General features: G+C 47.5%; 1 protein-coding gene across 2 annotated transcripts; it reads right to left on the bottom strand.

Moving 5' to 3' along the window:
- Positions 1-1112: 1112 nt before the first annotated feature.
- LOC307221165 (guanylate-binding protein 1-like) lies at positions 1113-16467 on the bottom strand. 2 transcript variants are annotated; one of them, XM_079985498.1, is made up of 11 exons: positions 16205-16467; positions 15265-15510; positions 13367-13494; positions 12688-12835; positions 11389-11601; positions 9896-10129; positions 8731-9011; positions 7262-7474; positions 6675-6777; positions 4295-4488; positions 1113-3058 (listed from the first exon to the last, which is right to left on the bottom strand). In XM_079985498.1, exons 1-11 carry the CDS (start codon positions 16227-16229, stop codon positions 2930-2932), a joined length of 1914 nt encoding a protein of 637 aa, XP_079841624.1. In that variant the 5' UTR covers positions 16230-16467; the 3' UTR covers positions 1113-2929. The 2 variants fall into 2 exon arrangements, with proteins under 2 accessions (XP_079841624.1, XP_079841625.1); XM_079985499.1 differs by having other exon boundaries at positions 11389-11594; positions 12726-12835; positions 16205-16466.
- Positions 16468-17092: the final 625 nt, after the last annotated feature.

Raw genomic sequence — 17092 nt, 5'->3', positions numbered from 1 at the left:
AAAGCTGTCTGTGGACAAATGCCGGCTCCCTTGGCCTGAAAGCAAGATGAGGGTTGTGCAACAATAGTCGCCTTTGACTGGACTTAACCATCCTGGGGTCCTTTACCTTATATATGCAAATAAACCATATATCATAAAGACCCCACAGTCACCACTGACCCTCATTCCACGGAAATTGAACCCTGCACCTCAGATTGAGCTGGTGTGCAACATTATTCTGTGGCACCAGAGCAGGGGTGACCAACCTGGGAGGGGGGCCTATGAGCGCACTGAATATCCAGCCTGTCATGTGTTTAAATCTGGTTTTAGATTACGGTTGATTTTAATTATTATTTCTGAATGTTTCAAATGCTTGTTATTTTCTTTTACAGATAAAAAGGAACAGGGAGAAAGAGAGATGAGAAATGCGCACACACAAAAATCCCTCAACAACTTCACTGCACTTTGAGGCAGTAATGTGAACACACACCCTCAGTCTTTTGCAGTAGCAAGCCTGGCCCTGGGCCCTGGATGTCTGCCCCCAAATGTTGCCCTGATGGGGCAGGAACCAGCAGCCACTCATTTCCCCCTTGCCTTTTTGCACCCCTCTGCCTGTCTCTCACCATGCGTCCTCAGAATTGCCACAATCCTGTATTTCATATCTCTCTGACCTCACTTTTTACTATTTCCTCACCCAACCATACTCATAACTTCCCGCCTTCCTTTAACTTGACTAAACACCCTTTAAATTTTAGGGTCTGAATTTGATGGGGAAAGCTGTGACAGTCCAAACTGAGCAGACCCAAAGAGGTGACCTTTTAGCCGCAATCAGCTGTAACCGCAAGTCTTTCTCAAGGGAGAAATTGCTTCACAAGCAAATGAGGCAGTTGTGCCTGCTTGCTCAACTGTCATATTGAGAACCAACTAGTTCCTTGTCTTAGTTTTAAGATTTAACTCGGTATCCTAACCTTGGGAAATAATGGCTCCCCAACACAAAACCTGTAGCAGTACTGAGATCACTGAACTCTTTCCCTCAGCAAGAGTGTTGATTGCCCGATTTCCTGGAATGGGGTAGAATTGGCAATGCTAGCTGGTACAACAATTCTCCAAAATAAAAACACAAAGCAGGAGAATTCAAAGACAGAAGCTTTCGTTTCAAAATAATACTGAAACACACAAGCACTTCATGCACATTTTCAGTACAATTCTCATAGTAACAGGTCTCGGGCTGCAATACTTTCAGAGTAAGTGTGCATAATATCCCCCCCTACTCATTCTGCACAAGGGGAGAGGGGGTTCAGCTCAAAAGACTTGACAGCAGCCCCAGTCCAGCAAACTGACTAGATTCCTCCCACCTTCCCTTGTCAATAGTGCAGATCACTGATGGGTGAAGGGATGCCAGGAATCTGGGTTTGGGGTGAGGAATTCAGAGGTTGCAAAAGCACATCAGCTACACATTTACCCATCTTTGGCTGCAGACCAGTTAATAACACCCAGCACCACGAGCCAAATATGAGGGATTCTCCACCTTAGCTGCTTTGTACATGTGGACTGGGCAGCAACAGCCCCATCACATAGCTGATTCTGAGTGTTCTTAGCAATGCGGGAGAGGGGCAAAGGCGTAGCTCAGTGGTAGAGGAGCTGCTTAGCATGCAGAGGGTCACCGGTTCAATTCCTGGCATCTCCAGATAGGGCTGGGAATGTCCCTATCTGAAACTGCAGGAAGCTGCTGCCAGTCAGTGCAGACAAAATCAAATGGACCAGTGATCTGACTATGTATCAGGCAGCTTCCTATCTTCTTCCTAAGAGATGGATCCAACCATCTGGTTTTATATTAGCACCATCCATATCAAAATGCAGTTCAGTGTACAACCATAGACAACACTGTAAACGCCCCCTGAAGACTGATTCACTCCACACAGACACAGGTAATTGTTTAGAACAGAAGTCAGTACACAGGTGCAGTGAATTTGCCCGAGATAAAGGATGCCCTTCAGGAATAATGACATACATACTGAAATAAACGAGTGGGATGATGGTGGATGACCTCTATTTCCCATTTCCTAAAACCCATCCTTCTGAGTTTCATGGATAGAAAAATCAGTGGTCAGTTCCAAACATCTAAACCAAATAGGTTTTCCACACACTTAACTTGCCTTCAGATAATTTCAAGCTGAAAATCTTGGGTTGGAGCCCAGCTTAGGATACAACCCTCACCAAGCCTACTTGTTGTTCTGTATGGGACAATGACAATAAAGATTATCGAATTGTACCAAAAGCAAGTCCTATTAAAATCAATGAAGTTAGAACTACAGCCTTAGAGTAAACTTGTTGAAATCATGTTAGTCTAACTTAAGTCCAACTGGCTTCACCTGCTCTAAACATGTCTAAGACTTCAGCCCTAACTCTGCTTTGGAGGAAGCCTCACTAAATACAACAGGACTTACTTTGGAGTAAATATGATTAGGATTGCATTGTAAGCCTGGATACAATGCAATGGTACCTCAGGTTACAAACACTTTTTGTTACAGACTCCGCTAACCCGGAAGTAGTACCTTGGGTTAAGAACTTTACCTCTGGATGAGAAGAGAAATTGCACGGTGGCAGTGGTAGGCCCCGTTAGCTGAAGTGGTACCTCAGGTCAAGAATGGTTTCAGGTTAAGAACAGACCTCCGGAACGAATTAAGTTTGTAACCATAGGTACCATTGTACTCTTAATCTTTACACAGAAACCTGCGTTCTGCGACCTATCCCGGCTCTTTTGAAAATGCAGCAAAAAAAATTATCATGTACACGTGTATAGGCACACTGCAAATATCTATTAAAAGAGGTACAAAGTAGAGCTCTCTCCTTTTCCCATCCCAGCTGAACCACATCCACAGCCCTGAAGCCAGGCCAGGATTTCCCCTTCGTTCACTCAGTCCATCAGGGCTGTTCAGAGATGCAGTCCTCAAGAGATGACACATCCTCTTCTTTTCTGACTCCTCTGTTGCTGTATCTGAGACTCCAAGCTCTGGACCTGAGACTGAAGCTTTGAGAATTCCTGCTGGTACCCTTCTTGTTGAAGACGCCTCTGCTCCTGTCAGAGGAAGGGGGTGGAGAGATGCATAACAAAATCAGCATCTGTTAATTGTAACACATGTGTGTGAGAGAGAGAGGGGGGGGGGAGCATAGAGGATCACAAAACAGATGGAACTGGTCTACAACAGAACCCAGAGCTGCCAGCTCCCAGTAGATCCCAGGATCCATGGAAGTTTTCAAGGACTGAACAAAAACATGTTTCATCCCCTGCTCATTAAGCAAGGAGGGCCACATTTCCTTCTGGACCATCTTCCAGAGAGCACATGTCAGTGATGGGAGGGGACAGAAACAAAAGTGGTTGGAGTAATTCATGTAAATTTTGTAGCCTTGTATAGTAGGTGTCAGGGACTGGCTGGACAGGAGAAGGTGTCAGATGCTGAAGGGGCACAGGGTTTAGTGAGCAGGAAGAACCTGACAGGGAGCAGTTCAGACTCTGAGGCTGAAGCAGAGGAGCGGAGGTGGTCAAGGGATGGCTGAAGAACCCAAGAAGTCTCCCTCTCCTGCTGCGACAAACTCCCCTCTCCACTTGCCTCTGAGAACCAGTGGTCTCCGAGATGGGCTAAGCAGAGGCCAGAGGCATGCCAATGCAGTTTGAGAGTGCTTGGGAAACATCCAGGAAGAGGAGGAGCCTTAGAGAGGGTGGAAGACAGGGACCTTCAGTCCTGGCAACCCTTCCATGGGGCAAGACCTACTGGGGAGTGTTGCTGAGACCACAAGGCCAAGTTGCATATTCGTTTCCTTGAAGAGTCAACTTCACCAACAACGGAGACCTGCGTCTGACAGTAGGCTAGCTTCTATACATGCTCCACTCTCTAGCCAAGGAAGCAAGATGAAGGGTGGTTCCAGAGGGGTTTAACAATCAATCCCTTTTCACAGGGAACTTTTGAGTATTATAGCTCTGGGGGCCTCCAAAAGAACTCTCGGCATCCTTTACCAAAGACAGCTCCCATCATTCTTTGAAGGAAGCTGCGGATGTTCAAAGTGGTATCACCAGGGCTTTCGATGTATGGTGTGTCTGTGGCCTATAGAATAATATAGCCATCCCTAGTGCACTAACCATTGTGTCAAGAACATGTTGCAGAATACAATGAAACACCAGTTCTGAAGGGCCCCCTTAGGCTCCACTTACTGGTGTGCCCTTGCTGATCATGAGACCTACACATAAGGAACTGCATGTATTGAAACCTCATTTTTAAGAAAAGCAAACAATATGGGAGCAGAGAAGGGCTGTTACCTGGAGCTTCTGGTTCAACAATCTCTCATTCGCAGCCAGGAGGGCCCTCCTGTCTTCATCCATCTTGGCCAACAACTGGCGCTTGTGCTCCTCATAACTCCGATCCTTTTCCCGGATCATCTGCTCAGCCTGTTCTTGCATCCGTTTTTGCAGCTCAGCTTCCCGCCTGGCGGCCTCAGCCCTGGCTTTCTCCACTATAGTGGGGGAGGAACACCGTTAGCAGGAATGTCTTCTCCCACCAGTGGTGTTTTTTGAGCTGTAGAACAGAGGGGGCCTTCCAGATCTCAGTTGGGTCTTCAGCATGTCTCAGCCAATGTGACCATTAGTGAGGGATGGGAGATGCAGTCCAGCCACCTCCAGAAGGTCATAGCCATCCCATTCCCTGCCCTGCAATGAGCCCTGCTCTTTAGAGTGGCCTATAATTTAGTGGGTCAGAGCTCCTGCACATTAGCTGGGTGGAAGAGGAAATGTTAAGTAGGTGTTGCTCGTCATGCAAGCAATACTTAATGAAGTGTCCTCTTGTAATGAAGAACATAAGAACAACCTCCTGGATCAGGCCTGGTGTGTTGAACTGAAAGGTAAAGCTGGTCTGGAAACTTTGCATATTGATGGTCAAGATGACCCCTGCCTAACCGGTAGCAGCTGCAGCACTGAGCTTGTGTGTGCTTCACATGCTTTGATGTATTCACAGGCCCCAGGCATAGCTAGAGGGGGAGGTATGGTTAAAACCACCCACTTGTGTTCCCAAGAGACCCCAGGCAATGGTTAATAGCAGGCACCTGTGTTTCCATGTGATGTAAAGGTAAAAGGTAAAGGACCCCTGAATGGTTAAGTCCAGTCAAAGGCGACTATGGGGTTGCGGTGCTCATCTCGCTTTCAGGCAGAGGGAGCCGGCGTTTGTCCCCAGACAGCTTTCCGGGTCATGTGGCCAGCACGACTAAACCTCTTCTGGCACAACAGGACACCATGACGGAAACCCAAGCACACAGAAATGCCATTTACCTTCCTGCCACAGCGGTATCTATTTATCTACTTGCACTGACGTGCTTTTGAACTGCTACGTTGGCAGGAACTAGGACAGAGAAGTGGGAGCTCACTCCGTCACTGGGATTCGAACCACCAACCTTCCAATCAGCAAGCCCAAGCGACCCAGTGGTTTAGACCACTGAGCCCATGAAGATTGTATGTATCTTTACTTGGGTGCGGACAAGCCATCTCCTTGCTGCAGTCCGTCCCATGGAATGATGTGAGCAGGGGGACAGAGGGAGCTGTCAGACTTTTGCTCTAGGTTTGAACCCTTCTTTAATAAATTGTTACACCTGACTGTTCTGGTGGTTTGGGCATATTTATTTGGAATTCCTGCATATCCAAACTCCTGGGAGCCCTCCTCCGACTCTGCAGGGTGCTTCAGCCAGGTCAGCGGCCCACCTAGTCCACCAAACTCTTTTCATGAGGGCCAGCCAGAGGCTTATACAAAGGCCACAAAAAGGGTTTGACCGCAACAGCACTTTCCCCACTTGTGATCCCCAGGAGCTGGTATTCAGAAACATATTGCCTCTGCCAGCGGAGGTTCCCAGCTATGCCTCTAACTGCACTGTTCTCCACCTGAGAGCAGGTTCTGCAGAACTGCCTAAGGTGCAGGAGTCCTCCTGTCTTTTGCACCTCAAGGGGGTGGAGCCTTGCAGGTACAGAACCTGCTCCCAGATAGAGAACAGCACAGTAGGAGGAGTAGCTGGGAATTCAGGGCAGTTGCATTCAGGGCTGGTCTAGTCCAAAAGCACAGCGCTGGCATCACCTGAGGTGGAACGACTCAAGAGGCAACAGACTACTTGGGGAGATGCTTGATACAGCAACGCAGGTTGTTTCACACAACTTCTTAGGACAAGAACATCTGGGATAATGAATACCTACCATTGTGCCTACACAGAGTCTTAGTGGGTTGTGTCCAATGCTGGTCCTACTCAAGAGTAGACCAACTGAACTTAACAGACATGACTAACTTAGGTTCATTAACTTCACTGGGTGCACTCTGTAGGACCAGCATTACAGTTGCGCGTTTTCGGGTTGCGGACCGCGCCAAACCTGGAAGTACTGGAACAGGTTACTTCCAGGTTTCGGCGTGCTCGCACATGCGCAGAAGCGCAAAATGACATCACGTGCATGCGCCGAATTGCGTCACGCGCATGCGCAGACGCGGCGTTTCAGGCTGCAAACGCCGCGGGTTGCAAACATGCCTCCCACACAGATCACGTTCGCAACCCGAGGTACAACTGTAGATACAATCCATTGTTTACTGTGTTATCATATTTTCGCAGCTACAATGGCCTGTTGGGGCCAGTATGTCTTCAAGGCAAACAAAGCCTACTGGACAGGAGCTCACCTTCAAGTTCCTTCTGTTTGTCCGTGAGGGTCTGGTCAGCCTGCAGAATGGACTGGGCTGCTGTCTCCTTGGATTCCAGGAAGTCTTGCAGGGCCTGGGAAGCCTGAAGAGGGGAGAGTGAGGTGGCTCATTTGGAACTTGGAGAAGAATCACAAAACACAGCTCTGGGCACTTCCAGATGGGTATCTATTGTGAACTGGTAATCCTCATGCATACACAATTTTCACAGTGACCTCACATGTCACATGATCCACACCACACATTTAAAGTGCACAGCTTTCCCCAAGGAATCCTGGGAACTGTTTTACTGCAATCCCTAGGATTCCTTGGAGGAAGCTGTGTGCTTTAAATGTATGGGGCAGGTCATGTGACTGATGTTACTGCCATCAAAAAGCAAGTCCATATCCCCCCTACCCCCTTAACCTGGATTTACCATAAGAAAAACGTAACTAAAATCCTATTGCCAGTGACTTGTTTGCAATATCCAAATGACCCAGTTGTAATATTAAGCTCCCATATGGAAGCACCCACTGAAAACAGGAATCCCCATGCAAAAGCAGAGAAGCCAAGGTTGATGAGCAACATACCATTACTCCCTTCTCAGGCGCCTGGTGATATTTCTCCACTACTTCCTTCTGATCCTTGAGGAACCTTTGATAGCCACCAGGCACTGCGTATTCCCCATTGCTAATTCTCTCCTCCATTTCTTGGAATAGCTCCATGAGCACAGCCAGGCAACGGTCTGATGAAGCCTGCTCGTTGCGAGTGCACAACTCTTGAAGTTTTTCTTGTAGCTGCCTCTGGAGGAGAGAGGTGGGCAGAGTCAGATAAAGCAGATGTTCCCTAATAAAGAAAAGACTGTTATCCCCTGTTCCAGGAGTTCTCCAACCCTGAACCTCTTTGCTGACCAAGGCAGTTCATAGGTGGTCCACTCCTTCCAACAGCCCTGATCTTCATCGTCCACCATCTAATCTGGTTCATCCTAAATTTGGAGGGGAAATCTCCAACCAATCTTTCTGAATCAGGCCCAGATATTAATTGGAGCAATTTCAGATGATATAACCCTGCTGTTCCTTGGAAACTCAATGAGATTTTCCCATTTAAGATTGGAAAAACAAGCAACTGACACAAACCAAAATTGACAGGTTAATCCATCCCTACTCGGGACGCAGGTGGCGCTGTGGGTTAAAGCCTCAGCGCCTAGGGCTTGCCGATCGAAAGGTCGGCGGTTCGAATCCCTGCGGCGGGGTGCGCTCCCGCTGCTCGGTCCCAGCGCCTGCCAACCTAGCAGTTCGAAAGCACCTCCGGGTGCAAGTAGATAAATAGGGACCGCTTACCAGCGGGAAGGTAAACGGCGTTTCCGTGTGCGGCTCTGGCTCTGGCCAGAGCAGCGATGTCACGCTGGCCACGTGACCCGGAAGTGTCTCCGGACAGCGCTGGCCCCTGGCCTCTTAAGTGAGATGGGCGCACAACCCCAGAGTCTGGCAAGACTGGCCCGTACGGGCAGGGGTACCTTTACCTTTACCTTTTACTCATGAACATGATAGGGGAACAACTCAGATTAAGATGCTATTTCTCCTTTTGTTAAAAATGGGGAAAATATCAAAAAAGTATTTTATTTTATTTTAAAAAGGAGATCAATGGGGGGACAAGCTTCCCAGAAATACTGCTTCTCCACCACTGCCAATCTTTCCCTGTAACTTGAAGTCACAGAAGAGTCTTCAATGTTGTCCAAGATGGCAAGAATGTGGTCCAAAAGGCCTGAGCAGCATCCTATGCTTAAAACCAGGCCAGCCAATATGCTCCCTTCCAGATGTTGCAGGACTCCCAGCCTACCATCATCCTTAGCCAGTATGGGAGATTGTCAGGAATGGTGGAAACTAAGAATCAAAAATATCTGAAGGCTACCACATTGGCTGTCCCTGCCTTAGAACGTGCTCCAGGATTTGCTGGGATGCACAGGAGTTCTGCAGCAGACAGAAAAGGCTCTTTGAACTTAGGAAACCAACCAATAGGGCCAACATCCTATTCCCACAAGAGACATAGAATCCTGTACCCCTAATTCTCTCTGGTGCACTTGGTCATCGTCCTTGAAGGCACGGGCCAGGAACACTTGAATGGCCTCCTCTTCGCAAACAGCGTGCACTTGCAGAACCTCTGCGACGTCCTCAGTGGGAGGACTCAACATGAGGTCCACCATTGCCTCATAGCGGTTCAGCGCATCCTTCACGGCGGCCTGGTTCTCGATCTGAGCCAAGGCCACCACAGCGTTCTCGATGCAAGGCATACATCCGTTGCGGATGGAGTCCACATAAGTCTCCACTAGGCTCCCCAGGCCTGCAAAAGGGAGAGGAGGGCAGGCTAACTCAGTTGTCTATTTTATTTCATTAACTTTCTGTCTGTCTTCATCCAGGGAACTCATGGAGGCAACAGCTGTTTTATTTCATAAAATCCAGAGAGTTGTGTTTTTTTTAATAGAACACCAGACCCTTCTCCAAAGAACTAATGTCTAAATTTTGGCCTCTTGCACGAAATAAAAATATTTTTTTTAAATCCTCTCTATACTTGCGAGTGACTCCCTCAAATCCAATGGGACTTGCTTCTGAGTAGATCAGTATTTGGACTGGGAATTTTCTTTGGCTTCATGGGCCAGATTCTTATGAGAACTGACCTTTGGTACCAAATGTGAGAAGTGGGCAGGGCAACCCACTTGACCATCACCTGGCGTCACAGTCGATTTCGTGCTCTGAAGTTCGGACTTCAAAGCCTCTTGCAGGAAGAAAGGCACTGCTAAAGTGAGGGGACAGGGGGAGTTTGTTTCAATGGAAGCTGTGATCCTGCCAAACCGAGCAGGATTGAACTCCCCACTCATCACCTGATGAATGAGGGTTAAATCCTCCTTGTTCTGGCTACATGGGTGAGTTTCCTAAAGAAAAATGGAGCAGGATTAGCCCTAATCCTGCTGTACTGGCTGCGTGGGCCAGTTTTTTGTGTGGAGAACTGGTATGAGCAGCCAACATAGAATTGCCCCCCCCTCACCCAACAGCTGATGTCACACATGCATTGGACCAATATTAGCTAATAGACAGGCGGTTATGGTTTTGGAAAAAATGGCCTCATAAGTCAAAATGGAACCCTGATGAGCCAAAGATGCTCAACCTCTGCCCCATATGGAATATTCCAGGAGCCTTTTCAGTATATTTTCCCCTGCTTCTACTCACATGTCCCAGTCACCAAGTGCCCTCCCTGGATCACTTTGGCCTGGGCGTTCTCATAAATGTAGCTGCAGAAACGGTGTGTTTGCTTCACGAACTCTGCGCTCAGCCTCGATTCCGGGAGGTCCTCCAAGACGGCCAAGTCTTTCCGCGACGCTGGGCATTCAAAGGCAAAGCACTTGCGGTTGGGGAAATACTGCCGCAGGAATTTCTTTGGAAGATCTTGCTTTTCGGGGGCATCTAATATAGAATCAAATTACACATAATACCGTTAGTATAAAGTGCTTCAACAGCTAGGGACCATTTACCTGCAAGGCTGCCTTACACCATATACAGTGGTACCTCCGGTTGCGAACGGGATACGTTCCGGAGGTCCGGCCGTATCCCGAAGTTTTTGCAACTGAAGTTTTCGCACTTCTGCGCATGCGTGAGCGGTGAAACACTTCTGGGTTTGCCACTTTCACAACCCGAAGTTGACTTTACTTGAGGGTAACGTAACCCAAGGTTCCACTGTATTTGCTCACTTGACTGCTTTGATCTGCATAACTGGCACAGCTGCCATGCAATACCAGGTGCACATTGGCAAGAAATCACTCTTAGTGTGGCAGAACCCATACTTTGGAACACCTTGTTTACTGACATCGGGCAATCACATTCCCTATGCAGAGACATCACCTTGCCAACAAAGGTCCGTATAGTTAAAGCTATGGTTTTCCCAGTAGTGATGTATGGAAGTGAGAGCTGGACCATAAAGAAGGCTGATCGCCGAAGAATTGATGCTTTTGAATTATGGTGCTGGAGGAGACTCTTGAGAGTCCCATGGACTGCAAGAAGATCAAATGCATCCATTCTGAAGGAAATCAGCCCTGAGTGCTCACTGGAAGGACAGATCCTGAAGCTGAGGCTCCAATACTTTGGCTACCTCATGAGAAGAGAAGACTCCCTGGAAAAGACCCTGATGTTGGGAAAGATGGGAGGGCACAAGGAGAAGGGGACGACAGAGGACGAGATGGTTGAACAGTGTTCTCAAAGCTAGCAGCATGAGTTTGACCAAACTGCGGGAGGCAGTGGAAGACAGGAGTGTCTGGCGTGCTCTGGTCCAGGGGGTCACGAAGAGTCGGACACGACTAAACAACTAAACAACAACATGCTCTCTTCGGCACCTGCTAAAACATTTTTTCCTTGGACAAGCCTATCCAGACCTGCAGAATGTTGACATGTTTTTTTTAATATGGTTTTTATCTTATTGTGGATTTTAAGTACTTCTAAAAAACATGTTAGGAACCTTTTTTAGAATCACAGAATCATAGAATTGGAAGGCATCTAGTTCAACCCCCTGCAATGCAATTTTAAACTGTATAATTGTACTGGTAATGTCACCGTTGCATTCTTTTTGTAAACCACTTTCAGGTTTTGTTTTTACAAGCAACCCTACTAGGCCTCCGCTTCAAAAGCAGCAAGGCCCAATCTTTTCAAGCAAGGAAAGCTCCCCACAGCACCTTTCTTCAACTTCAGTGCGTGCTCCAGATACTCGTCCTCTGAAATAGGGCACCCATCCAGCTTCAGCTGCAGGGTGAAATCCCGAACAGTCCAGATGAAGGTTGGGAAGAAGAAGGCAAAGTCATCAGGCATCTCAAAATATCTGTTACTGCTCTGCCTGGTCGATGTCTTCACCTTGATATGCTCAGTTAATTCAGACACGTAGCTGGGGACTCAGTTAAGGAAATGAGTCATGTTTCCCCACCCCCATCCCAGAATAGAATAATAGTTTCTCAACAGTCCCTCCATACAATGTTTTGCATCTGTGATATCTATACTGGTATCCTCCGTCTACCTTTTTGTGACCATCACCAGAAGTCAGGTTCTGTTTCCCTTGCCCTTCCGAGACACAATTGACTGGGGCACCAGACAGGGCCTTCTCAGTAGCAGCACCAAGGCTGTGTAACGTCCTTCCTTGAGAATGTCAGTTGACTCTCTCCCTTTCAGTTTTTGTTCAGGGATGGGGATTCAGGCCAGTGGTCAGGGATGTGGGAGTTGTAGTCCAGCCACAACTAGAGGACCACAGGTTGGCCAAGCCTGTGCCAAGGGAGAAGTCTAATCCCCCCAACACCAAACTACATTTCACAGGGTTCTCTGGTGCAAGTCGTTTTACTTCTCACTGAATTGTGCAGTGAAATGGCACTATGCGCCTTTCTTTTAAACCTGGATTTGCCCTCACAGAAATCGAAATCACCCTGACTTGGAATGGCTTGGCATTTTCACTTACCGCACTAAGCTTCACAATTCCTTAGGTGTTTTGTTTTAGAAAACGCTAAATTAAAAAATAAAAATTCTAAAGTGGATATGCAAGGAATCCTCACACCATCAAAACATGCAGCAAAACAGGACCCCAGTCTTTTTTTCCCTTTGATGGATCTTTCCTATATGTCCCTTTTTTTTTTCCTTTCCCCCATCTTTTAATAATGTTTTTTAACTTACAGCTATACCTTACTTAAAAGTTGCTCAGCAAACTGGAGAGGAAGGAGGCTGTACAAACAGAACTAGAGTCTCTTAATCCCTCTAACAGATGCTCCCAATTCCATAAAGCTCAACAAATTCTAATTCTACAAAGACCCCTCTACAAGGTCCTGCGTCATTCTGAGAAGTCTCCCCCTCCAGCTCCTTCATTTGAAGCCCTTTCGGACTTCACTTAAAAAGACTCCTGCCCCTCATTTAAGGACCCTGGAGCCCTCACTGTCACACCTGACAGGGGCCTGATGAGACAACACAGCATTGGGATTCCCACACACTTCACTAACCCGTGTTTCTGCCAGGGAGCACTCTTACAAAAAGATACTGCAGTTTCTCCAGAGCATACTGGTCGATGGTGTGCATGCTGTTGTAGACAAAGGTGCTGCTAAGCAGAATGGAGAGGGCAAAGATCCACGCATCGTTCTCAGGGTTGCTCTGCAAAGAAGCATGGTGAGCATAAAACTACTGGGCAACAAGGTGCTAGAACTGGACCGAGGTCTCCACTAGGGGCGTAAGATGGCATCATAAACCATACGTGTCGTACGCAGCACTGTTTCCATTCCACTGCAGTTCATCTTTTGCCAAACACTGTTATTTGTCTGGCTGTCGGCTGCAGCAAAACTCCGCAACTTACACAATTTATGTGATCGATTATGGAAATTGCATCAAGTAAGCAAGTTGCATTGTCACTATGTTATCACACCCTGTTCATTTCAACATGGGTCATATCCACTGATTTCCACTCCTGGCATGGGACAAGAATGCGAGCGTTGGCAATTTTTTTTGTCTGAAATCTCAGATCTATCAGAAATCTCTCCACCCATTGGGGCCCCCGGGGTGCTGTCCTGTTCCCACTGCATCCTAGTGTGCCTCCTGCTCACTAGGGAGTGGCCCTGATCTATGAATTCCTCTTGCAGATAAAGGCTCCATGGTGAGCTATCCTGGCTGCCCTCACCCCTAACTCACCTTCTCGACATCACCCAGCCCTTCCGTGTCCAACAGCACCAGGGTGTGGTCAGGCTTCAGGGGATGTGAGCGACACCACACCCAGATACCTTTGGTGGCTGCTTGCACTGTGGATCCCAGAGAGAAACCTGTAGCGGGCAGTGTAGAAATGGGAAGGGTGGAAGTGGTGAGGCATGCAGCTCAGCAATTTCTCAACCACTGCCAACGAAAACATACAATGTCAACACTTCTGACTTGCTGGTAAATCAAGGTGCCTTAGGCGTCATGCGTATCAAGTCTCAGGTTTCTGGGTAGTGTGAAATTGCTTTAACTGTTTCAGGTACACTTTTAAGGCCTTTTTAGAGCAGTCTTCCATGCCTATAGATGAGGATGTGGAGGTCAGAGCAACCCCATGCCTCCTGGTCCCAGAGCCCATAGCGTACAAACCCCGTCAGGGATGTCCACACATGCACTGAGGGTATAGGTGATGTCAGGGAACTGACATCAGAGCGAGAGGCGGAGGCAGGGCTCCAGAGCGATGCCGGAGAGGGGACCAGCAGGGGGGAAGGAATTCAGCATAACACCAGTAGAGAAGAGAGGGAGATGGAGGAATTGGAGACAGGGCTCCAAGACCCTTCACCAGAAACTAGTGGAGAGAGCGCTGGCACGCCCCAGCCTTCCCCTTGCGTGCGCAGACGAGTTCCGCGCAGGGAACATAGGCGGAGACTTGGCGTCAAACAGCTTTTATGCTGGAAGAGGTTCAAGAAACGCCCACTGACGGATTCTGCAAGTGACTAACAGGTCACGGAGGGTGAGCTGTGAGCCTAAGCATGGTTGGGCAAGTAATCAAACTAAACCGAAGGCAATTTACATACAAGTAACCCCCTTACAACCATTACAGGTGATATCACAGCCCCAGAGAGCACGGGAATCCTAGTAGTACAGAAAACAGGAGTATCTGCTCACACATAGATGTCCGTGCTCAAAGCATAGCATATTTCCAAGCACAATTCAAAGTGTTGGTGCTGACCTTTAAAGCCCTAAACAGCCTCGGCCCAGTATACCTGAAGGAGCACCTCCACCCCCATCGTTCTGCCCTGACACTGAGATCCAGCTCTGAGGGCCTTCTGGTGGTTCCTTATATCCCTGCCTGATCGTTGAGATTTTTGCTAGACTCACTGTGAGTGGTTCCCCCAATATCTCAGACACACTGCTCCTATCCACTGGGAACTGTGTGTTCAGTTATATGGAACTTCCTTCAGGCTGAGGGCAGACAATTCCCCCCTCACTGTTGAACTTCTGGCACTCAGTGACAATGCCTCTTATTCCAGCAGAATGATCTGGGGTTATTTTAAACTGATTTGATTGTATCTTTTTGTAACATCCCTTCTACACCGCTTACAAACTACTGTGCTAAGTGGCATACAAATGGTTGAAATAAAATAAATCGGTCAAGAGCGTAAGCTCCTCTTGTACTGAGGGGGAGGGGAGAGATGGGAGTCAATGGGAAAGGCTTCACTTCACTGAAGAACATAAGGAAAGCCTGGCCCATTTAGTCCAGCATTCTAGTCTCACAGTGGCCAATCAGATACCTGCAAGCAACTCTCCTGCAAATCTGCAAGGAGGTCCTGAATGCCAGCTCACAGAGCAAATATACAGGCCAGTCCTACTGTTAGGTAGAGTGAGAACGTCACCTTGGGCAGCAGATTTTGGCTGTCATGAACAGGCAGTGGTTTCTGCTATGTGCTTGGAGGAGTTTCTGCTTCAAATACCAAAATCACTTGACTAGACTTGAGTATTACATAATTTAACTTGGGGATGGGGCAACAGCCGGGGGGGGACCATCTGCTTTACTGCCACAGGCAGCTAAATGCCGTGGGCCATACCCAACCCCACAAAAGTATGTCTTATGTTCCTACCTCCTTTGTCCTTTCCTGCCAGCTTGTTCATGAGGTAGGACTTGCCAGTACGGTACAGTCCCACGATGGCCACCACAACCACGGGTTGCTGGATGCTCTGCAAGATCTTCAGGGCTTCCTGGTTGACCCGCAGCTGTTCATTGGGATTGTTCTCGATCAGGCACATTGGCTCTTCCATGATGCTTTGCTGAGCTCTAGCCAAAACCAGGCCAGGAAGGAGACTGGGGACACTGAAGAATCTGTATGCTGCAAAGGGTATAAGTTTAACACTCACAAAACGCTACGTTTGTGTGCATTGTGTATGAAACTTAGTGGTCTGCATTTGCAGGATGTTTGTTTTGCAGAAAATTGTACAAGTGCAATAAAGGAAAAAAGGAAAAAGTGTTTTTGCAGCTATAGCTGCAACAAGGGGATGGAAAATTATTTTCAGTGTTTATTTTAATTGGTGACTCATCCTTGGGAGGTCTGGGTCTCTCTCAGAAACTGCCAGCTTATTGAGAAGCAAGTTGCTTATCTGAATCTCTCTCTGGGACAAGAAAGAAAATAGTTCTTTAACTGTATTAACAAGTAAGAACCTAAAAAAAAAAAAAGGACTGCATTGCTAGTTGTTTAAAAGCAATGTGTTGATTTGTATTTGCAACTTTTTTGTAATAAATTTAGAGATTATTTGCAGTAGAACTTTGGAACTTTTTCTTGTTGTGGAGAGCTTGTTGATTCCTACTCTGCACAAGGTCCTGATCAGGGATTCCCGCTCCCAAATCTCGGGGGGGGGGGGGGCGGGACTCAATGTCAAGAACAGGGAGAATACTTCAAGATGCTGCTGCCAAAGATGGCTGGAGGGATGGTCCCGGTAGCTGTTTAGAGGTTGGGGCATTTTCAAGGTTAATACATTCCACTTCCACACTGGACAGTCACTGTGAAACAACCATATTTTACTCACTGTTCAAAGGGCATCTGTACTTCATAGAGCAACACACCTCCCCCTCTTGTTTTCCCTGATCAACTACCTTTTATTCTTTCAGGGCTCAGAAAACCCCGCTTCCTTCATTTGGTGGAACAGTCACCCAGTTTCTCCAAGTGCAAATGGTATATCACGCTGCTTTGGGGGCAATTAAGGGCTCTACTACACCACTGAAAGCACTTTTGAACAGCCATGATTTCCCAAACAGCTGTAGCCTGTTAGGGGGTCGGGGCTGGCTTCTGTTTGGAGACTCCTTTCCTCCTCGCAGAGGACCTGCACGAACAGAACTAAAAATAAAACGTTGGCTGCCTCCCAAAACATTTCGCTACAATAACAGTGCCTGGCTTTGTTTGGGAGGGACCGGCTGAATCATAGCTTGTTTGGTTTTCCAAATACAGATAGGTAGCCGTGTTGGTCTGCCATAGTCAAAACAAAAAAAATTCCTTCCAGTAGCACCTTAAAGACCAACTAAGTTAGTTCTTGGTATGAGCTTTCGTGTGCATGCACACTTCTTCAGATACAGGTATCTGAAGAAGTGTGCATGCACACGAAAGCTCATACCAAGAACTAACTTAGTTGGTCTTTAAGGTGCTACTGGAAGGAATTTTTTTTGGTTTTCCAAAGACTTTCACCCCCACCACCCTCTGGATACAAATGTTATTACAGAAGAGATTGTGGTTTATCGTAATTGTTTGTTGCAGTGTGTTGTTTTATTTGTTTAATTTTTTTTTTTAAGACAAAGCAAAAAGACTCCCTTCCCAGCCCCCCCCCTTCACTCCTCCGCGCAAACTCACCCCTCCTCTTCCTCCGACGCGTTACGCAATCCTTTCTTCGAAGTTTAGGGAGGATGATCCGGCGCGCACCGCA

The sequence above is a fragment of the Podarcis cretensis genome, assembly GCF_951804945.1.
Source record: "Podarcis cretensis genome assembly, chromosome: 8".
Classification (NCBI taxonomy): Eukaryota; Metazoa; Chordata; class Lepidosauria; order Squamata; family Lacertidae; genus Podarcis; species Podarcis cretensis.
Note: the sequence above shows the minus strand (reverse complement) of the source record. Positions and strands in the feature narration are given on the sequence as shown.

Excerpts from the sequence above, each read along its gene's own strand:
- LOC307221165 (XM_079985498.1), bottom strand. The coding sequence starts at position 16,229 with ATGAAGTACAGATGCCCTTTGAACA. Across the intron at positions 12,836-13,366 it reads GGCTGGGTGATGTCGAGAAG|AGCAACCCTGAGAACGATGC; the intron begins GTGAGTTAGGGG and ends GCTTCTTTGCAG. Across the intron at positions 6,778-7,261 it reads CGCCTGAGAAGGGAGTAATG|GCTTCCCAGGCCCTGCAAGA; the intron begins GTATGTTGCTCA and ends TCCCCTCTTCAG.